The 23,619-nt window shown below is 31.2% G+C and overlaps 1 protein-coding gene across 3 annotated transcripts in view; it reads left to right on the top strand.

Annotated features, from left to right (window-relative positions):
- Window positions 1–23,619, top strand: part of ACTR3 (actin related protein 3) — a 67,854-nt gene that overhangs the window by 35,792 nt on the left and 8,443 nt on the right. The window contains exons 2-8 of one of the 3 annotated variants that reach the window (XM_074301858.1): window positions 4,949–5,004; window positions 9,781–9,905; window positions 11,272–11,382; window positions 12,514–12,609; window positions 14,883–14,990; window positions 18,191–18,334; window positions 20,683–20,856. In XM_074301858.1, coding sequence (XP_074157959.1) covers window positions 4,949–5,004; window positions 9,781–9,905; window positions 11,272–11,382; window positions 12,514–12,609; window positions 14,883–14,990; window positions 18,191–18,334; window positions 20,683–20,856 — 814 coding nt within the window. Of the gene's footprint in view, window positions 1–4,948; window positions 5,060–9,734; window positions 9,906–11,271; window positions 11,383–12,513; window positions 12,610–14,882; window positions 14,991–18,190; window positions 18,335–20,682; window positions 20,857–23,619 lie in introns of all 3 variants that reach the window. The other 2 variants (XM_074301857.1, XM_074301859.1) reach the window with 2 other exon arrangements.

The raw sequence follows: 23,619 nt of genomic DNA, 5'->3' as shown, positions 1-23,619 counted from the left end.
GTTTGCAAGATGCTCTTATTTTGATCTTAGTTTTCAAATAGATTGTTTCCTGCCCTTAGGGACCTTGGGTCTAATTGATATGCGGGAAATTATATTGTATTTGTTAGTTACCTTTTACAGTTTGAATTGTACCTTGGTGGAGAAGAAACTAGGTCAGTGGGACTTAACTTCTATTTTAGAAGGGAAAGGGTACAACTGAAGCCACTTTCTCTGTTGTTACTAAGGATCTCTTAATTGACAAATATAATGGACTTTTTCTAGTTCTCATCCTTCTTGATTTATCTGTTGCCTTTGTTACTATCATTCACTCTCTTTTTTTGATACTCTCTTCTCTCTGCTGGTTGGGACATTGCTCTCTTGGTTCTCTTCCTATTTATCTGTTTCTTCTGAAATATTTTACTAGATCTTCATCCAGGTCACTTTTGTTAACTGTAGGTTTCACATAGATCTTTCTGTCCTAGGCTCTATTTTATTCTCCTCTATATAGTTTCACTTTGGTTATCTCATAAACTCAAATTCACTTATCATCTCTATACTGATGACTCTCAAATCTCCTTATTTAACCTAAACTCTGCTTACCTCCAATCTTACATCTCCAACTGCTTGTTAGACATATCCAATTGGGTATTCTCTAGATGTCTCTTGCTCAGCATGTGCAAAACTGAACTTCTTAGTATCTTTATACCCAAAACCTTTTCTTGCTTTTTGAGTTCCCAATTATAGTTTACCATATTTATCCCAGTCTTTAGGCTGGTAGCCTAGGGATTATCTTCTATCCTCAATTTCTTTCAACACTCCCATCTCTAATCTGTTGTCAAGATCTTTCGATTTTTATAATCTTGTAATTTATGTCTTTTTCATATTCCCCTTCTCTCCTCTTAAACTGCCAATTACCTGTGTGAGGTATGTCTCACTCATATATAGTTGGAATAGTCTGTGGAAAAAATAGTCTGCTTGTTCTACCTGCCACAAGTCTCTCTCCACTTTAGTCTGTCCACCGCTTAGTTACCATAAGTGATCTTCCTAAACCACATGTCTGATTATGTCACCCCCACCAATTCAACAAATTCTAGTGAGTCCCAATCACCTCTAGAAACAAATAAGCAATTCTGTCTGGCCTTCAAAACCCTTCATAATTTTCTCCTACTTTTCCAGTCTTATTTATATGTTACATCCCCCATGATGGAATGCCATCCTTCATCTTAATCCCCTGGCTTCCTTTAAGTTCTAGCTAAAATTCTACCTTGTATGAGAATAGGAAAAAATTGATATTTCTTCAAAAGCAAAACTACAAGTTAACCAAGCTGTGGGATCAAGTTCCTATTTTCCCCTGCCTTTCCTCACTGGCAAATAATTCCCAGGATATAGGTGGATAGAACAGTTCTGGGAAGGTATAGAACAGATTAACTCAGCCCTTATCTACCTAGTCCATATGTTGAAAGCACATGTCTCAGTCAGTAAAAAGCATGACATTGTTTAAATTTGAATTTATATGTTGCTTCCCCATTTGCTATAGCTTTTGTGCTTAGAATGTAAGGTCACATTCTCAGTCATTGAGGATGAACCAGTGTAAAGGGTGTTAATGTTGTGGCAGGAAACATATATATTGCCCCTGCCTTTATGTTCAGGGCCTCACTTCTACTTCTTGTATGGTGGGGATGATGCCTGCTTCTCATGAGAAATGAATAAAACTTTCTTTTTATTCCTTGAGAGATCTTATCTTAGATTTATTGGGTGGGTTGAATACTACACTTATGGAAACCTTTCTTAGTCTTTAATTCTAGTGACTTCCTTCTTATTATTTCCAATTTATGCAATGTATAGCTTTATACATAATTGTTATATATCTTCATGAAATTGTGAACTTGGGACTAGGGACTGGCTTTTGTCTTTCGGTGTATCCCCAGTGCATAGTGCTTGCCGAATGGTAGTTGCTTTAAAAAAATATTGACCAACTGGATTGAAATTATGAAGCTTCAGTTCAGACCTGCCTCTGAAGCTGTGTGAGCTTGAGCAAGTCACTTCAACTCTTGGACCTTAATTTCTTCATAATGTGAGAAATTGCAATAGAGAGTCTCTAAGGCTCCTTTTTGTTCTAACTCAGTCTTTGATTTAGTGATCCTATCATCCTTTTAAGGAGGAGTAGAACTTAATTTCTAAGTGGAGAAAGTGAAACAAAGAAACATAACAGTTTTCCAGTTCATTTCATTATGTTTTTGGAAAATAAGTAGAATATTTTAGTTGAAGCAAAAGTTTTGTACAGGGAAATAATAGGTAATAAGGTTAGAAAGAGAGAGGCCAGATTATAGATAACTTTGAATGCTAAATTAATGCCTTTTGCCCATAAGGAGCTGTTCATGATTTTGAATAGATGTCAGTACCTTTACAATGTTTTAGGAAGATTGAGCATTTATTCCTTCAACAGGCATTCATGAAGTTTTTTACCTTATACAGAATACAGTGATAGTTACTAGAGAGAACACTTTGAAATACCTTTGATCTGTAATCTCATGAGTACAATTGCCTATGGTAAAGTTTTTAAGGTTTATTCCTTATGAATCTTGCCCCTATGCATTCTCTCATAACTTTCCATTGTGGATTCATTTGATGTATTGGGCATCATATTGCTTAGGGTCTGACCATTGGTTATCCTTTGCTCATATTGTTTGATTTCTGTCTTTTGTTATCTTTTTTTTTTTTTTTTTTTTTTTTTAAATTAAAAATATAGTGCTAGCTATTTAAAACCATTATGTACTTGTCGATTACCATTTAGTTGACTTGAAACTTTAATTTGGAAGTTTTGGTATTTCATAGCTACACTATCACATGAGAATATGGATAAATGGAATATATTGATATAAAAATATGAAATATTGATATAGAACTGTGTAGTCATTAAGTGTACCGTTTAGTAGCAATGCTATGTAGGATAGATTAAAAAAGAAGGGATAGGTACTTTTAAAAGATACTTTTATAGTAATTTTGATTTGATGAGATACGATGATGGCAGCTAAGTAGCATGGTGTATAGAATCTTAGGCCTAAAATGAGGAAAAACTCATTTTTTTCTGAGTTGAACTCTGGTTTAGCCTCTCTGTGACTCTGGGTAAGTCACTTGACCTTGTGTCTTATCTGTAAAATGAGCTGGAGAAGAAAATGGCAAAGCACTTCAGTTAGTATCATAGCTAAGAAAAACCCCAAATGAATTGTTGAAGGGTTGGACATGACTAAAGTGACTGAACAGTTATGATGATGGTATTAATGGTGTAGATGGGGATATTGGATGTGGGAAGTTAAGGAAGAAAATTACAGAAGATGCTGATGATGTGTGTTGCATGTGAGGAGAGAGAGAAGAATGAGTATAAAGTGACTTGCTTAGAGATTGCTAGTCAGAACATTGAGAAAAATAAGAATGGTGAAAAATAGGGTATTACTTAGGATACTTGAAAATTATTTTTTAACTGGAAGAAGGAGAAGAGGGAGAGGGTGGGGAGGGGAATGGGGAAGAATGAGAACATTACACAAGTGTAATAGCTTCACCACTCTGTCTTTTCTTTCCTTTCTGATTCATCCTTCATACAGCTCAAAACACTTTCTAAACCATTGCTCTTGACTTTGTGATTCATTTGCTCATTAACTTCCATAACTTTCTCCATTGTTTATAGAATAAAATATAAATTCTAGTCTGTAATTTAAGTACTTTCTCTGATTCTAATTCACCTATCTCTATTTCTCTTCACTCATTCCACATCTCAGCCAAACTGAACTCTTTGTGCTAGTTATTTATTTCCTACCTCTAAGAATTTGTTCAGACTTTCTTCATCCCTGCAATGTGTTCCATCCTCACTTACAGAATTTTCCTCTTTTAAGGTTTGACTAGTGTGCCACCTCTTTCAGCAAAGGGTCTCTGATCATTGTCCTCACCTAAAAGTTTCTCACATCCTTAAATATGAATGTAAACTCACTGAGGGCAGGACCTTTCTTTTGTGCCTTTTATATACATGGAAGATACTTAGAAAAAATAGATTTAGAAATAGAATAGAAATAGAAAAAATACTTAAAAAAATAGATTTATTTCCGGATTAGGTGTTTTATTTTTTTAATCTATGTTTTTTCTATGAATGAATGAATATTTATCAAACACATACACAGTTCCTGGCACTGTATTAAGTGCTGGGGATACAAATAGGAAAAGAAAGACAATATCCACTCTCAAGGAGTTTACAGTTTTATCAGGGGAAATAAGATATAAAAGAAAGTTCAGCTTTTTGGTGCATTTTAAGGTTCCAGAGTCCTTAGGTCATATAATGCAAATAGTTGAAAATGATAGAGCCAGAGGACTGTGGAGTACAGAAATAAGATGGATAATAAAGGTGTGGATGTCTTTATTTGTCTTCTATCTTAAAACAAACAAACAAACAAAAAAAACTACACACACACACACACACACACACACACACACACACACACCCCCAAAAAAAAGGAAGTTTGGGGGTAAAGAAGGAAGACAAAGAAATAGGCCAACCCAGGTGGTAGAGGTTTTTTCGATTGCTTAGCTTTACTAGTGAATTCTGGATATACAGAAGAAAGACAAGAGAGAGCAGCCTTTCTTCTTCCCAATATGTAACCTTCTGAATAGATTTGTGGATATTGACCCCAAAACAATTCATTTCTAATCTTAGACATATAGTTTAAAACACTCTATTTATTAAACTTCAGCTGTTATATTTTTACATTATAATAGTCAAAAGTTCTTTTTATATATTTAGGAAGATAATGAAAATCCACTATGGCAAGCAAAATGATACTTTTCACACAACTTTATTATAGTACATATCATTATCCATTTCCTTTTCCAAGGACAGATGATTATTAAATTTCAATAATATAGTGGATTAGCTTCAAATAATAATAATGAAAGCTTTAACAGAATGTTACTTATTTTTCAGGTATACAAAACTTGGATATGCTGGAAATACAGAACCACAGTTTATCATCCCTTCATGTAAGTACTGTCTCAGTGGAACACATAAATAGAATTAATATTGTTTGTGCTAGCTGTAAACTTCTGTCTAATTAGGAAATAATTCAACTAAAATAATAGGCATAAAGTTTGCCACATTTGAAGTGTGCCATGTTTTTCTAAGACTGAATTGAAGAAATGACTACACTTCAAATAATACATTTAACATTAAATTACATTTAGAATTGTAAGTTCTTTTAAAAGAAGGAAGAATGCTATTAGTAGTTGTTAGAAAATATTAAGCCAAATATTTCCCCCCTTTTTTATTCCCTGCCTGCCATTTAAAAAAATTTTAAACAATATTTTTTTCCTATTACATTATTGTAAAGGTAATTTTTAACACTCATTAAAAAAAAATTGAATACCAAATTTTCTCTCTTCCTCACTTCTCTCCTCCTTCAGACAGCATTTGAAATAGGTTATATATGTGCAGTCATGTAAAAACATATTTCCATATTAGTCATATTGTGAAAGAAGAAACAAGAAGAAAAAAAATCCACCTCCCTTAAAAAAAAAAAAAAATCTTCCTCCAGGGCTGTTGACATTGCTCTTCATGAGTGTGGGTAACTGATTACTTTTCATTATAGACATGTGGAGGATTCTTCGTTGATTCATAGTTTCTTAACCATTGTTTATAGGACTTGTATCTGTTGGCATTCTTGCAGCTCTCTTTGTAGCCCCCACTTAGTTCAAATGAGGTATAATGTAGTGTTCTGTTGTATCCAGAAACTGCTGATTGCTCTCTGGGAGGAGATCGGCTGTCTCAATTCAATCTCTCAGCCAGATTCTTCTTCCTGTAGAGAGCAACTCTGAGCTATAGTAGAGACTCCTCTTCCTCCAGAGAGCCGCCCCAGGTCTGGCCCAGACAAGACCTTGCTCAATGGTGTCTTCTTTTATCCTCCCAGAGAATGGGTGTGGAATAACTCAGGGGCTTCTGGGAAAAAATACTTCAACCAATGAACTTGCTCCTCCTAAACATGTAAGCTCCTCCCCAGGAGTTCATAGGGGTAAAATTCCCCTAAAGGCCAGGGACTAGAGAATTGTTAAGTATCGACTTAGCACTTAGTAAGAACCTATCCTCTCATTATCTCATTGGCACTTAGTAATAACCTAACAATATAATATTTCATTATCATTATTTTCTACCATTACAGGTTTTGCTGATTATTTGAAGTGGTTTATTAGTATGTCTCTAAAGTATATTTGTTGTTTGTCTCTTTTGTGCTTATAGCACCTCAGCTTTCCTGATTTCTTATACCCTCACATATAACCTTGTGGAGCAGTGCTGCAACAAGCATCCCTTGAGTCTTGATAGTTTGTATACCAGGACTATTATGGTGATAAAGCATTGTTATTTAATATTGTATAATATGTTGCCATTTAATCTTAATAATGACTCTTAGGTTTAATAACATCATTTAATATTAACAATGATTTTTAAGCTTAATGATGCTTGTAGTTGTTGAATCATTTTTCAATTATGTCCAACTTTTTGTGATCCCATTTGAGGTTTTCTTGGCATAGCTATTAGAGTGATTTGCCATTTCCTTCTCCAGGTCATTTTGTAGAGGAGGTAAACAGGGTTAAGCATATTACATGGGATCACATAGCTATTAAGTTTCTGAGAACAGATTTAGATTCATGAAGATGTCTTCTTGATTCTAAGCCTGCTGCTCTATCCACTGCATCACTTAGCTGCCTCAGAGATATCTGTCATAAAGATCTCTGTATAGTTCAGTCATTTCAGTTGTGTCCAACTCTTCATTGACCTCATATGAGGTTTTCTTGGCAAAGATATTGGAATGGTTTATTATTTCATTCTCTAGCTCAATTTACTAAGGAAACTGAAGGAAGCATGGTTAAGTGGCTTTCCTAGGGCTACACAGCTAGTATATATTTGAAATCAGATTTGAACTCATAGACTGAATGATAATAAAACTGTCTTTTCAAATGGATTTGTTACTGTTTTCTTGAACTTTGTCTCCATACTTTAGTGGTGACAAGTTTTAAGTTTTAATAAAGGATGCACTGGTTTTCTTTGTCTTTATTTTTATATATCATATTATCTTTTAAATTTGTGATAGATTTCATTTCTGTCACTAAATGTCTTGAGCTACATATCTATAGAGTAGTAATATTTATATATACATATAGGTAGTTTCTTTTATATATATGTGTGTGTACATATATAATATATAAAAAAATATAATATAATTGACCTATTAATATATATAATATAAAAGTTTCTTCCAAAATTTTATTTTTTGATCCAGTGAATTTAGTGTGATGGTTATAAGTGTATTACAGGAAATCTATTAGAGTGTAGCTTTTTTACCTGTGTGACTTTTGGCAAATCACCTAACTTCCTCTGGACCTCTGTTTCTTCAGTTATTAAATAAGATAAGACCAGATGAACTGAGATTCCTTTGAGCCGTAAATTGTAATAGTAAAATCTCTGTGTAATTCCTTTTTAAAATTTTTTATATTTATTTATTTATTTTATTTTATTTTATTTTTTTCCCCCCTGAGGCTGAGGTTAAGTGACTTGCCCAGGGTCACACAGCTAGTAAGTATTAAGTGTCTGAGACCAGATTTGAACTCGGGTCCTCCTGAATTCAAGGCTGGTACTCTATCCACTGCACCACCTAGCTGCCCCCCCCCCTTTTTTTTTTTTTTTTTATTTTTAAGTAACACTGAGGGATTGGATATACTTCTACCTTTCAGGATTTAGAAGGTTTAATTTGTTAGAAAGCTACATAGAAGTAATCTTTAAGACTTTTCCATTCCCATTTCTGGAACTATAGATTCTCAAGTTCATTTCATTTAAAAGTCCAAACTTGACTATCATTATTTTTTTCCTTATGAAGATCTGAAATATTTATAATTTATTCATAATTATTATAATAATTTATTTAAAGTCTTTCTCACCAAACTAGTTCTGAGGCTACTAAGTGTTGTTATCACTTTATGGTATTTATAATTATTTTCATCATTTAATTGTAATAAGTATTCAAAGCAGAAAACCTGTTAGTAATACTTTTGAATAGCCTAATTTATTTTGAGCCATATGGGTATCATATTATGACTTAGAAATATTGCTTATGATAATGTAGAGCACGTTAATTGATGGTACAAATCTTAATAAATCACTGGAGTTGCTGAAGGAATATAGGGAGTTCTATAGGATAATTGTATCTTAAAAAATTTTTTCTGTTTTTAAAACTTTAGTGGGGATAAAAATGTGTGTATGTGTAGATATAGATAGTTGAAGATCTCACAAGATCTCAGTAGTAGTGATCATTGCTATTATATTTCATATGGTAATAAAGTTGGCACTATGCTAATTATTCACCTTCCCTCCATTTCAAAATACATCCATGAGGTATTGGTAAGCTAAGCCTTGTTACATGTTTTTGTTTATAATGCCAATCTCTTGGAGCATCATTTTCTGTATGAGGTCTGAAAGTACTAAGACCTAGATGATGAATTCTTTGAGTTTTAAATATAATTCTCAATTTTAAACAGTAATTTTAAAACAGTAATTAATTTTTGATAAATAATTTTTAGCTTCCACTGTCTGAATGACAAAAACATAGAATAAGCATGACTTTTTAGACTAAGTAGTATTTGACAGTTTTGCATAATTTCAAAAGCCTACCAATTACATAATTTTTGTCATTTAGCCCTTTTGGATTAACATTTTATCTTCATGTCATATAGTTCTTCGTTTTTACAATATATCATTGGTTCAATAAAGATGAACTTTAAAATATATTTTACCCTGAATCCGTTTTAACCTACCTTCCTGAATTGCCAGAAAAACTAGACCTGGAATATGCAATTGTAATATTCCTTTATACACATATACCAGCAAACAACTTAGAAATATACTAAAATAAATTCAAGATAATTGCTTTCCAATTGGTTTTCTGAATACTTAGCAATTTGGGCAACTTTTTGGACAAGTTTATAAGGAATCTTGGGCATTTCATTCTTTTCTGAGTTACAGGATTTCCTAATTCTAGTAGTCAGAAATTTATGTAAAAGTTAGAAGGAGCTGACTTTGGATATAGAATTTTTCTCTTTCAGTATTCTCTGCCTTACTTATTAAGGATATAACTTTAAAAATGATGGTACCACACAGTTCAATGCCAGATCAACCTAAGTACATTCAGATAAGGACTGTTCTGAATGAAGAACTGTTTAACTTGAAGGATTCAGAAATTTCATAATTTAAGTAAGTTTTAGTTGTGATGTGATATGTTTAATTTGCTAGTTTGAGGATTATTGTTGGTTTTGAAAAATGGTTTAATTTTTTAAAAAAGTGACATTTAAAATTAAATGCTACCAGTATTTTTAGTTTATTGATTTGTACATTAATGTTTAGAAATGTTTGAAGAGGAAAATATTTTTATATTTCCTTTGCAGTTCTTTTTTTTTTTCATCTTTTCCTTTCCAGACTTTCAGATGACTTTTGAGATAATGATAATACTGTTGTTTAAAATTGAAATAAATCTCATAATATTCAAAGAACATTCTATGTATATTTTTAGCTTTTCATTTATATTTAAATTTTTTTCATGACATTATTTATCTGTTTAAAATTTCATATGTGATCTCAGATAGCAGTATTGGTGATAAAATGAAAGATTAGATTTGGTTTATATCCAAGATGGAAGAGATGAAAAATATTATTTAATTATAATTTGAAGATTGCTAACTTGTAACTTGTGTAAGTACCTGTGTTCCTTTTTAAAGGTATTGCTATCAAGGAGTCTGCAAAAGTAGGAGATCAAGCACAAAGGAGGGTGATGAAGGGTGTTGATGATCTAGACTTCTTTATTGGGGATGAAGCAATAGAAAAGCCAACTTATGCAACAAAGGTATGTTTATGTGGGTAGTCAAGATACATAAGAAATTTTGTTTAAAAATTCTATAGTGTTTCTACAAAGATTTGTTTTCTATCCTCATGAATCCTCGTTCTTGTCACTTTCTGCTTAAGTCTTATCTTTTGTGATACTTAGTTTCCTTCTCTGTAGGATGAAGGATTTATAATAGGTTGGCAGCTAAGGTTGCTTCTATTTCAAAAACTATAATCCTATGATCTACATTTCTTTAAGTCTTTTGTTGCCTTAAAACCAGAGTAGTTACATCTCACCTGTTGTCCTTAAACAACCTTCAGAATAATTTCCTAAGACAACTGCAGGCATTGATAAGCTGAAAGCTAAATAAAACAACTTCTCACTGCTTGAGTTCCTTTATGATAAATTTATATGGCCCTTGTATGATATTAAAAATATCCAGATGGCCCTTGGCAGAAAAAAGGTTCCCTGTCCCTGCTTTAAAGGCTCATCTAAGGTGCCCCACCTCTTGTGTGCAGGCCAGTCCAGTCTTGCTTAGTTAATAACACTTTTCTTTTAAATTACTTTATTTTTACCCATTTGCCCCATGTATGCCACATATCTTCTAATAGAATGAAAACTCTTTAAGGGCAGGGACTATTTAATTTTTCCATTTTAATTCTAATTCATAACTATTCAGAATCAGTAAATGCTTTAATAGTTTTTGAGTTGAATCAAATATTAAAATCTTTTTAAAATATTGCTTTTTGAAAAATTGATTAAAAATAAATAAAAATTAAAATTAAAAAAATTGATAAAATGAAAAGCATTGTTTTCCTGAAGGTATCTAATTATCAAACATGTTACATGAAAGTATTAATGTAGGATTAAAACATCCTTAGGAAAAAGATAAACTGAAATGTTAGCTCCAGGAAATAGTTTTAGGAGTTAAAGATTGGAAGAAATGGGAGGATGGATGCATTGAAATGAATGTGTGTATGAATACTGTGAATCGTGACCATAGCTTACTAGTTATTTGGTTCTTTAGAAAATGTATATTCATTAACTACTGTACATATTAAATCCTGCCATGGCTCTTTTTAAAAATGTAAAATAGGATTTCTGCTTTCTTGAAGATCATACTTAAAGATTTTGCTGAAGTATTTTTGGTTTATGATTTTTCATGTTCTTTAACATCAAAGTGCATTGTTCATAGTAGTTTTTAAGAAATAATTTATTAACTGGTTTAATGATCTAACAAAATACCTAAATACAATTTTGTTAACAGTATTATTGTGGATTATTACTTGTGGATAAGAGTTCAATTGGATGAATTTTTTATTCTTTTAAAATATTTGGTGCTATTATAAAGTAGAACTGGGCTTTATTTTGTCTGTTTATTTAACAGTGGCCAATCCGTCATGGTATAGTTGAAGATTGGGACTTGATGGAGAGATTTATGGAACAAGTGATCTTTAAATACTTACGCGCAGAACCTGAAGATCATTATTTTCTTTTGGTGAGTTCAAATATCAGTTTTGATGCACGTTAGCAAAGATTTATGAAAGATTTTTTGACTTGCAAAGTACATTTTTTTTTTTGAATTAAATTTTTCAGAGCAATATTCTGTTTTTATTGGGCTATTAAAGGTATCTAAGAATTGTTAAGGTAGTTTTACTTATAAGACACTTATATTTTAGATTACAAGAATGGTGTAAGAAAGCTCTAATTTAGGTGCTTAAAATTATTTTATTATGAGGTGATAACATAAGTAAGTCTTGTGTAGTGCATTTAGATTAATAATGCTTGATTTCTTTTCATCCAAGTTTTTTCTAACCATGTAGTAAAAATTCTGTCATTTTACCTCTGTAATCATCTGCATCATTTTTACTCATCATTACTACTATTTCCATTCTAGTTGTTCTCCCATTATCTCTTTTTCTTCTATATTCAACTTTTAAAATTCTATTTGGTATTTAAGACCCAATTGAAAAACGCTCTTCTTCTTTAAGTCTTCTATTATTCTTTTACATTCTCAATTCTTCCACATCTTACCTTTTATGCATGTTCATAGTATGCTGCTCTTAGCTCTCTTATACCTATTTTCTATTTTTATGTATGTTCATGTCTTCTCTATGTTAGATTGTAAACTTTCTGCAAGCAGTGAATGTGTCTTATTTATTAACTTTGTCATTTAGTGTCAAGCAGAGTTGCTTGAACATAAGGGGTATTTGATAAGTAATTGCTGAGTAGATAACTCATACCTTATAACTTTCTAAGGTTTCAAATACATTTTTCTTGTAACTTATGTATGTCCAACAAAGTGATATATCAATGTGTTATCAACTATAACTTTGTAATTATTTATGTTAAACATATTTAATTGAATTCTCAATATTTAGAATGTTTTAATTTATGCATATTCCATGTGGTAACTTTCTGTTGATCATTATATCTGGTTAATTAGAATACTCCATTCCATAACTTTGACAGATAGTTGAAGTTAAATGAATCTCAGTTAGTTATGGTTTATGCAAAATAATAAATTCTTACTCATTTGTATTTATTTACTTAGGAGAGATCTCTTCATTAATGGGACTATTTGAAATTTTAAAATTTGGCTTATTTTTAAATACTCTTTATCTAATAGACTGAACCTCCACTAAATACACCAGAAAACAGGGAATATACGGCTGAAATTATGTTTGAATCCTTTAATGTACCAGGCCTATACATAGCTGTACAGGTAAGCATATGCTTATAGATCTCTAAATCTGAATCTTAAGAATAAAAATTTGGAATATTTAAAAATTTCATATTTTAAATGTTATTTTCCCCATGTTTTTCATAGCAAAATTATTTCTCAGCATAGTATATTTAATAACTTTTAAGTTGTGACTATTAGTATTTCTTATTCTTTATAATGGATATAATGTACTATTTCATTGTTTTATAAATTTCTTGTTTTTGCTAATTGGTTATAAAAATAGCCATTAAACATAAGATTATTTGTCATTCTAAACTATTTAGAAAATTTGTCTAAGCGTGCTGTTTATACCATTAGCTCCTCCTAATACTTCAAATTGGTACAGATCTCTACCTATTCATGCTTTTTTTTCCCCCATATATTTATCGTACAAATTATGTTCTATAAAACACCTTCATTATACCCTCTAAGAGAGTTGAAGGCCTTCCTGTAAGTCTTTTTATCTGGGGTCCTTCACTCTCCACGTTAGGTACCACATGATAAGCTCAACTTCCCTTTCCCTTTATATATTGCCTGTGTAGGCTTTATAACACTTTTTGGGCCAAAGTCATCATTGGAAATTTGATCTCTTTATATAGATGGGGGAATTATGATTGGAGTTCTGTGCCTGCTGTCTGGAAAATTTGATTTAAATCTAGCCTTAAAAATTTTCTAGCTGTGTTAACCTTTGCCAAGTCTTCTATTTTTTTTTTTTGGGGGGGGTCCCATTTTCTTCAACTGTGAAATGGGGAAAACTATAGCACAAGCCTCACAGAGTTTTTGCAAGGATCAAATGAGATACTATTTGTAAAATTTTTAGCACAGTGTCTGGTATAAAGTAAGTGCTTAATAAATGCTTATTCTTTCCCACCATATCCATTACTCCATTGCCTTTTTTTGGTCAATTGTAAATGTATTGAATAGAGAAATAGCAAAATATTAATGTTCCAAGGGAAAAAATATTTGTTTCAAAAATTAAGAGCAATCTTTTAGGTTTCTTTCCTGTTAACTTGATTTTTTTTTTTTTTAACCACAAAATTGAGTATTTTCCCATTGACCCTCTGAGATCCTTAATTTGGTATCCTTTTAATTCTTAATGATAGCTAAATGTTATTAATTTTATCACTTGGCATTTTTATAGTGAAGGTCAGTCAGGTAGCAAAAACTTCTGGACTCCTACAGAGTACTGAGTTACTAGAATATAAAGAAGAAATAGAAGGTTTCCCTAGCCCCCTAGTTGAAAATGTATATATGTGACAAAAGAAAAACATTTAGAAACAAATTCCATGACTATAATTGAAGTAATTAATAGAGAAAAGAATGTTCGTTCCTTTATAGCATACTTCAAGGACTAGGAACTGCTTACTGTGGAAACATAGGGAATCTTTCCTTTAAGATTTTTAAAGCTCGGACTAGTACTAAATGTTCAAATCTGTAATGATTTTTTTGTGGTCCTACTGAAAGGCAGGGATTAGAATAGAAGAGATCTTTCCATCTCTTTCAGCTAGCATTTTGCAAGTGAATAAAAAAGAAGCTGATGTTTCAGCTTTCTGAAAAACGTTTTGTATTTGGCATATACTCATTCAAGTGTACTTTTGTTTTTTTCTCACAAAGTTATTGTGAATAGCTTTTTAATGTTAGTTGTTAGAGTTGGACTTATTTGTAAGATGACTAGATTTCAAAATTAAGTAATTATATACATTTCCCATTTCTTATTTTAGTATTAATGTCCCCTGATCCATTCTCAGGGGGAAAAAGGGCAATTTGACCATTGATTATGCCATCATTACAATTTTGAGACTTGGAAGAGTTTTCTCATCCTCCACATTGTGATAAACTTTGCTTTTTTTTTTTTTTTTTTTTTTTTTTTGTTTTTAACTGTTTATTTTTTCTTATACGTGATCATTTCTCAAGAAACAATTTCTTCTTTTCTCAAAGAGCCTTTGGAAGGAACTGTAAATTTCTTTTTAAAGTGATTTTTGTATAAGGATATGACTAATTAGAACAATAATTTATACATATATAATATAGCACATATAAATATTTTGAAGGATTCTAGTCTCTTTTGCACTGTATTATTTCCTTATTTTATAGCTATAGAAATTGGTAAGATGGAGTGAATTTAAATTTTTTTATTGAAAAGAAAAAAAACTGGGTAGTTTTGATTTTTCTCATTTTGGGGAAGATTTTGCTTTTGAGATTATAAATGAAACAAAGCCAATATGCTTTTTTGATATTTCTCATTGACTTTTCTTTTTTATATTTTTGTCAAGGCTGTCCTTGCCTTAGCTGCATCTTGGACATCAAGACAGGTAGGAGAGCGGACTCTGACTGGTACAGTTATAGACAGTGGAGATGGTGTCACTCATGTCATTCCTGTGGTAAGAATGTTTTTTAAAATATTGAGTAAGAGAATGTTAGTGTAAAAAGACTATCAGGCATAAGTAAAAGCCAATCTGCTATATTTAGAATGTGAAAATTTACTTTATTAAACTCCCAAAATGTCCTCTCTGAAAAGTTATTTGAAATTTTTTTCAGTTACTGATATATTCAGATAAAAATGTTGGAATGTGTTTTTTAAAAAAATATATATCTTACTCTTGCTGTAAGAATACTTTACATTGTGGACAATTACACATTGCAAAATCTACAATTGGAATATGTTATTTTGTATTTTAATCAGCAAGAAATTATCTTGTTTTGTTTTTAGACATTTTTATAACTATTTGATGACTATCCATTCATAATTTAGCAATTTGAAGATCCAAAGGATATTTTGCAATTAATAGTAAGCACATCACTCTAAGTGAGTTTTCATAGTGATTTTTTATTTTAATAGTTGTGATTATATTTAACTATTTCTGATTAGTAAAACATTTTAATAAAAACTGGTAGAAGAAATTTCTTTTGGGAAAGTATATATTTTTTTCTATCAAAGTTTATTGAATTATTGAGTTTCTAATGCTTAAAGATAAATTGCATTATTTCTCATTATGCCAAATGGATTTAAAGTGACTACTGAAAATGACTGAGCTTAATAAGGACCTTAAATTTTTAATATTTTTTATAGAGTTGAAATCATCTTTTAAATAACTATATTTTTAATACATTAAATTACTTCATTAAACATGATTTATTAAAATACAATTGTGGGAACATCAAAAGACAAGATATACAAGATATCTGAACATTGGAAAGATTGTAAAACTGTGAAAAAATCTGGGACACTATTGATGTGAAAATGAGGACCAAAAGTACTTAAATAAGTATTGACTCATGTGCCTACTCCTATTTATATAAAATCTTTATAAGGGTCATATATTTATGAATTGAATATGAATTCAATGAGTTTATTAATAAGGATGGAACACACTTTTTCTAGTTTGTCAACAGTGGACCACATTTTTGCCAAGTCAAATTTACTGAAAAGTTGTAGAGAATATAAGATCTCACTGGACTTATGATTGATTGCAAAAACTTAAGCAAGATATCTTTCATTCATATATCAGGATCTCCTAAGATTCCTCGGAAGATTTTATTGTTCAACGACTTACCTGATTATAAGCATCACTTAAGATATAAAACAGATATGTACTCATCAAAGATATTTGGTTCTGTGATGGAGGAAAATCCAATGCATAATTGGGGTGGAGAAAAGGTTCTTTGTGGATGCTGAGTTTCTCCAGATAGTCCTTTTTCTTAAAAGACACTGTGTTGATTGCATCAAGTTCCAAAATATTGCAGAACCTTCAAGAAAATATCAAAGGAGTTTAACCTATCTATCCTTCTAGAAAAGACCAATATCAGTATATAGTTACATGAATATTCAAGGATTCAAATTTTGCTTAGGCAATTACTAGCTAGCTGTTTGACTTAAGGCATATTACCTAACTTCTCTAAGCCTCAGTTTTATTATTTGTAAAAAGAAGGTAACAATATTCTTTTTATCATTGAGTTGTTTCATGAGGATAAAATGAAATATATGTAAAATATTTGGCAAATCTTAAAAGTTCTGAATAATTCTGGTTACTGCTGGTTCTTTCTTAAATCAGCAAATCATTGTTATGATCTTATTTTTGAAAGCAATATTTTTAACCTTTTTCTATCATGGACCCCTTTAGAAGTCTGGTGAAGCTTATGGAATACTACTTGGAAAGATTTTAAATATATAGAATTGCAAAAGATAACAATTATACTGAATTATTTTTTAAAGTTTGTGGACCCCAAGTTAAAAATACTTATTCTAAATTGTTGGCAGTGCTATTCACTTACAAGTCACATATAAATTCAGCATATATCTTATAGATGAGAATCATTGGACCTAATTAACTTCTTATGAACACCATTTAAAAATTCTAATTCAATAATAACAATCATATGAAATTTGACTCATAGGTCACTTTATATTGTATTTCTGTTGATTTAATAAGCTGGGAAATTTTGGAGTTGGAAATAGACTTGGTCTCATTCTGTATGACATTACAGACTTACAGAGAGAGTGATGCTGCCTTTCTTGTATTTTGGAAAGTTTATTCTATTCTGGACCAGTAGTTAGCCAAAAAATTTGAATCATTTGCTTTTGGTTGAATAAAAAATATTAGTGCTTCTTACTGAAACATGTGTATGTACATTTATAAAATCCAAGAGCTTTAAAAACTGTCCTATTTGAGAAAGTACATATAAGGAGTTGCCAACTTCTCGCCCCAGTTGACTATGTGGCATGTCTTGAGATGGGCATGAAATGGGTGTGATAGTACCTGGGAATTTAGTATTGAGGTTTTTTTTTAAAAGCAAACCCATGGGGTACTGTGAAAAGTTTGCTCACGCCAATGGGAACTAGTCTTGTCCAGAAGGGTAGGGCTCCTTCCCAGCGCCATCTTGTTCAATCCTTAGGGCAACGCCTTCAATTTACCTGAATTGCATTCCGTGCAGTTGTCCAAAGATACCCCTTACAATATACTGTGCTTGCAAGTACACTATCCTTAAGTTTAATTTATGCTTAACAGACATCTTTTCAACCTTTTTTTAGTTGATAGAGATGATATAGTTGTAAATTCTCATATTAATAGAAGAAAAAACTTAGAATAGTTAATTACCTAGTTAAAAAAATTGAATTTCTGCTCTGTCTTAATTTTGAGTTTCACTACTTTTGTTAGAAGTAATGAATAAAAAATGATGTTACAGCTTTTTTAAAAGGAAAGTTTTCTCAGACTGAGAGGGTGCATAAATGGAAGTGTAATATTTACATATTGAATCATACTAATTTTGCTGTTAAACTGTTAATAGGAAACCTTGTATTCATCCTTTAAAGCCCTATTCTGATGCTACTTTCCTGATCTTTTCTATTAAAAACAACTTATCCCTTATGTAGCAGTTTATATTGCATCTTTGTAATGCCTTTGTGTTGTTATGTCATATATTTTAGTTGTCTTTGTATCTTACTAAATGAACAGTAAAACAATTGATTTTGGGTTTTTGTTCCCTAGTTTATATCACCAGACTCTAGATCTAAAAGTTATGTAATAAATAGTTATTTAAATTTGAATTGGCCTTTTTTTAGTTTTTGCTTTTTTATTTCTAGGCTGAAGGGTATGTTATTGGCAGCTGTATCAAGCACATTCCAATTGCTGGGAGAGATATAACATATTTTATTCAGCAGTTATTGAGAGAACGAGAAGTAGGAATTCCTCCTGAACAATCTCTGGAAACAGCTAAGGCAGTGAAGGTAAAATGGAAATTTATTGATTGGGATAGGGGTGAAACTTACCTAGGAATTGAAGATTAAATATGTAGCATAAAATACCCTAAATGGTAATAATGTTTGTTAATCTTTAAAGTTATTTACCCATTAAAACTAGTTATTGATTACTTGTATTTCTTACAAATAGTTCTTGAGAGTTACTAGCACCTTTATGTTCTTTCTCAGTACTAAAACAATTGTTTTAGAGCATATTCTTTTTAATGAAGTTTTTCATAGCTCATAAAACTTGGAAATGAAAACACTTATATACAAGTATCATTACATTATTTATATGTGTTCCTTTTGATAAAAGTAAAAAAAAAAAAATCCCTTAATGCAATTTCTTTCACATCTGATTGTTTAGTAAAATTTTTTGTATTCTTTCTAACATTTACATGTTTCCTTGATTAATGTCATACTATTCTCATCATCAGATTTTAGAGCTTAAGAAATTACATAAGTCTAAATAAGTTATATTTTGGCAAATATAAGAGAAGTACTAGTTCTGAATTAAATATTTTCATTTACCATAAGTCTCCTTCATGCCTGTTTTATTTAACTTATAAGAACATTTGTAATATGTTTGCATATCTGAGTTATGTTCACTTATTTCAAAAATGCTAGGAATAATTCTCTTACCTGAGCAGAAAGTCCTTCCCTTTTTTTCCTCCCTTTCTCTTGCATATGACAAAGTTCTTCAGTTATTCCCTCTACTATCTCACAAATGGAATACAATCCAAGCTATGTAAATACCATTTTTTTTTTTTTTTTGCTTCATTTTTCTAATGCCTATTTTGGGAGCATTAAAAATTGTAATAAATTTTCCATGAAGTATATTGTATGAGTAGGCAAGCTTTAGTCTTGTTTGCTGTTTCTTATGATGACTGTGGCTGGCCTATGTTATATTTGTTTATAAACTCCCTGTAAGGAAACCAAAAAATTACATACATCAGGTTGATTTCAGAGCAAACAAAGAACTAGGACAAGACTAAACTAAGTTCTTATAAGTGAGTCTCTTATCTCCTTGTGATATTTTAGTCTGCTTTGAATCTAAAGCTTATCTTTACTTGGGCTCATATCCTTACAGAACTTATTGAAAGGCAAATGACCATTCATTAGTTCCCTGCTTCATTCTTTTATTTACTCTCTATAAAGGTAGTTATACTAGTTTGGGTAGGGACCTGAAATAAAATTAGTAAATGTGTCTTCTACATTCTTTCTTAAAATAAATTGTTTTTGAACCTATTTAAAGCAGTTTTGCTTCATTGACATAATTTTACATCTTTCACTAGATTGAATTTTTAATACACACTTTATATTAGTATTCATAATACCAAGATGTAGACTGCCACTGAAAATATAACATCTCTCTCTCTTTTTTTTTTTTTTTTTGTTCACAAGTAGCTTAAAGAGATTGGTTTACATCTTTTCCCTTTTTTTATTTTATAAAAATCTTATTTAAGCAGTGTTCATTTTAAAAATGTTTACTTTAATAAATATCAACTAAAACAAGCACACAGAGGTTGTATGTCAGAAGAGTTTTATAATTACAAATTTCACAGCTTCTGTTTTTTGTGAAGTATAATAAATTCAGCATGTTACTTTTTGTAATTCTTTTTGGCTTTCTTTTAAGTATTTAATAAAAAAATAAAAATCAAATCAAATTTCAAAGCATTTAAAAATATATTTCTTTCCTTTATCTTTTCTTCCTTAGGGGTACAGCCATATTCATAATTTTTCCTTTTCCCAATTCACTTTCTCTCAATTTTACTACTCAATTGAGAAAAATGGAAAATAAAACCTTTGCAACAAATTTATTTGCCCAGTAGCTTATGTTTTCAGTTTTTTTTCATATTGGGATTCAAAGGTCTGTATTGATATATGTTATTCTATTACCTATTGTAATGGATTGAGAAATTTTGAAGATTTTTTTTTTTTAAACATGTAGTATGTACTTCATCCTTGCTGTATTGTAAACATTTATTATTCCTAACTTGTTCTACAAAAAGAAGATGTTCATGATAGGAGGCTGGTTTAGTTTAAGTATTATTTTTATGTTTCATAAAGAAAAATAGAAATCGAACTATTTTTCTTACATATTCCATTCATACATGTAGATTATGAAAATTAAATATTTAATTTATAAACTAATTACGAAACTATCTGGCAGTCTTATTCATTTTCCTATGTCCTAAATTATTCTCCAAAGTATTTCCCCCCCCTTTACCTATTTAGTTCTTTCTTATTGATAATGCCTGTCTTTATTCCAGTTCATTATGTTTCTTATTTTGGAAATGAAATACCTTTTTTTTTTTTTTTTTTTTTAAACTTAGGAACGTTATAGTTATGTCTGCCCAGATTTAGTCAAAGAATTTAACAAGTATGATACAGATGGGTCAAAATGGATTAAACAGTATACTGGAATCAATGCAATCTCAAAAAAAGAATTTTCTATTGATGTTGGTTATGAACGGTTTCTGGGTCCAGAAATCTTCTTTCACCCAGAGGTAAGTTTGTGTTTTTACATGTATGAAAATGTTAACTTTAGTTTTAGATAGTCACAATTTGTTGACAAATATTTCTTATTGGGAGAGGAGTAATCTTCATTTAGAGAAATAAAAATAATTCATAGGTTTATCATAGTCACCTGAGTAAAAATATGAAGTATATGATATATGATTTATTTTATGTTTTTAGAGACTGAATATTGTTTTCTGAAATAATTGTTGATGTCTAGTTTTAAAATTATTATAAAGATTTTGAAATGAGTATGTAAGAAAAATTTTCTGTATTAAAGTTGGTGGTTTTTTTTTTTGGCATTTCAAAACAACGTTTTAATGGTACAGCTCTTAATATGTGTCCTTCTGTTATTAAAATATTTTTTTAAGTGTCTGCTATGTATTAGATATTCTGCTAAGTACTGGGTTTATCCTGCCTTCAGGGAGCTCACAATTTAATTAGGAAGAAAACATGCAAACAACCTATACAAACAAGGTAAATAAGTATGAAATAGAGGAATGGCACCAGAAATAGGATAGATCAAGAAGGCATCTTGTAGAAGGTAAGATTTTAGTTGGGTTTTGAAAGAAGCCAAGGAAACTGAAATGAGGAGGGGGGGAGGGCATTCCATACATAAGGGACAACTAGAGAAAATGTTGGACCCCAGAAATGGAGTCTTTTTCCTTTGTCAGTCCAGAGGCCAGTGTCACTGGATCACACTACATAGTGGGAAGGGAAGTAAGATATAAGAAAACTGGGAAGAGAGGAGGTGCTAGATTATGAAGGACTTTGACTGACAGACCTCTGATTTTGAATTGTTCCAGAAGTGAAAGGGACTACTGGAGTTTTTTGAATAGGGGGTGACATGTTTGGACTTGTATTTCAGGAAGCTTTGGTACTTTGGCAACTGAAGGATGCATTGTGAGAGACTTACGGCAGTCAGAACAATCATTATGCTATTATTATAGTAGTCCAGGAGTGAGATGAGGACCTTTGGTAAGGTAGTGGCAGTATCAGAGGAGAGAAAGAAGCATATTTGAAAGATGTTGCAAAGGTCAAATTGATAGGTCTGGACATCAGTTTTGATGTGTGTGTGTATGTATATGTTTATGTGGGAAATAAGAGATAATGAAAATTATATAGTGGAAGAGGAAGAAGATCCAAAATAGAATCCTGTGAGACATTTGTTTCTCCAAAGAGACAAGGTCTCGACCTGAGACAAGATCTACCAAAGGAAACTGAGAAGAGGTCAGGTAAATAGGAGAAGAGGAAATTGTGTTGTCACAAAAGCCTAGAGAGAAGATAGTATGAGGGGGAAAAAAAGGTGATAGATTTGGTCAAAGGCTGCAGAGAAGTTAATTTAAGAAATTCAATATCTTGCAAAATTTAAGAAATAAAATAACTATATGACAAAGGCAGAATTACATCTTTAGGACTCCTGTTCCCAATTTAGCACTTTTTCCATTTGTAAAATTTAGAGATTTTTTTTCCAGTCAAAATGCCCCCTTTTTTATCTGTTCTTAAGTACCTATTCTCAAGGATCTGGCATTCTGAGGAGAAAATATGTATTTACATAAAAATATACCAAATAAGTAAATACAGAGTGGTTCAAAAGGGAAGGAGCTAGCAATTGGAGAAGCCGGAAGAGATTGTCTCTTGAGCTAAGTATTGGAGAATGTAAGGAATTTTAGGATTTGTAGTGAGGAGGGGAATGCATTACAGTTATGAACAGTTATCAGTGTAAAAGAAAAATATGATGATCACCATCAATTGCTGATGGAGTGCTGCAAATGAGGAACTAGAAGGCCACTTTGGCATTTTTATTGAGTTAAGGAATTTGTATAATAATACCAACAGAGTAGGTTTGGGTTTGGTTGTGAAGTCTTTAAGAGTCGATCAGAAGAGTATACATTTTATTATAAAGATAGTAGGCAACTTTTGGAATTTGATTAAAAACAGGACAACTGTGTGGAGGATGTTTTGGAATAGGGAGAAACTTGTGGCAGGCAGAGCAAATTAGGAAAACGTTTTAATAGGTCTGGTGAGAGAGATAATGAAGACCTGGAATGATGTGAATGGTAAGTCAACAAATTGAAAGATGTTGTCAAGGTAGAAATCTCAAGACTAGAAACTAATTAAATACTTTTAGTGAGTAAAGAACCAACCAAAGATGACAGAATGTTTCAAACCCGAGACACTAAACGATATCGGTACTTTTGGTAGAAATTTTTTTAAAAATGGGAAAATGTTAGTAGATATTTCAAATTGTATAGTGGAAAAGGAAGAAGATCCAAAATAGAATCCCGTGAGACATTTGTTTCTACAAAGAGCAAACATGATCTGAGACAAGATTCACCAAAGAGATTCTATGGGACATCCAGTTTGAAGTATCCAGTGGAAGAGAACTCAAGTAAGAAGAGATATTTTAAATCTCAGAAAGTATTAGTACAGAGATAATTATATCAGTAAGGATTAATGAGCTCATCAAGTGAGATCATATGTAGAGAGAAAAGAGAAGAATGTCCATGTTAGAGCATTGTGATAAAGGTTAGGGTATATGAAATGGATTATAAGGCAGCAAAAGAAATTTAGAGTTAGATGTGTAGGAGAACTAGTAAAATAGGACAGAAATAATTTGAGAGAGGAGAGAGACTGTTCATATCCTGGTTATAAATTAAGCAAAAGTAGAGATAATGGTTTAAGAAAGTACTGAGTGAGGAAGAGATTCAATAACATAGGAGGATAAAGAATAAATTTTGAAAGGATAAGAT

This window comes from Sminthopsis crassicaudata, chromosome 3, assembly GCF_048593235.1.
Source record: "Sminthopsis crassicaudata isolate SCR6 chromosome 3, ASM4859323v1, whole genome shotgun sequence".
NCBI classification, from domain to species: domain Eukaryota; kingdom Metazoa; phylum Chordata; class Mammalia; order Dasyuromorphia; family Dasyuridae; genus Sminthopsis; species Sminthopsis crassicaudata.
The sequence above is the reverse complement of the archived record's forward strand: the minus strand, read 5'-3'. Positions and strand labels throughout refer to the sequence as shown.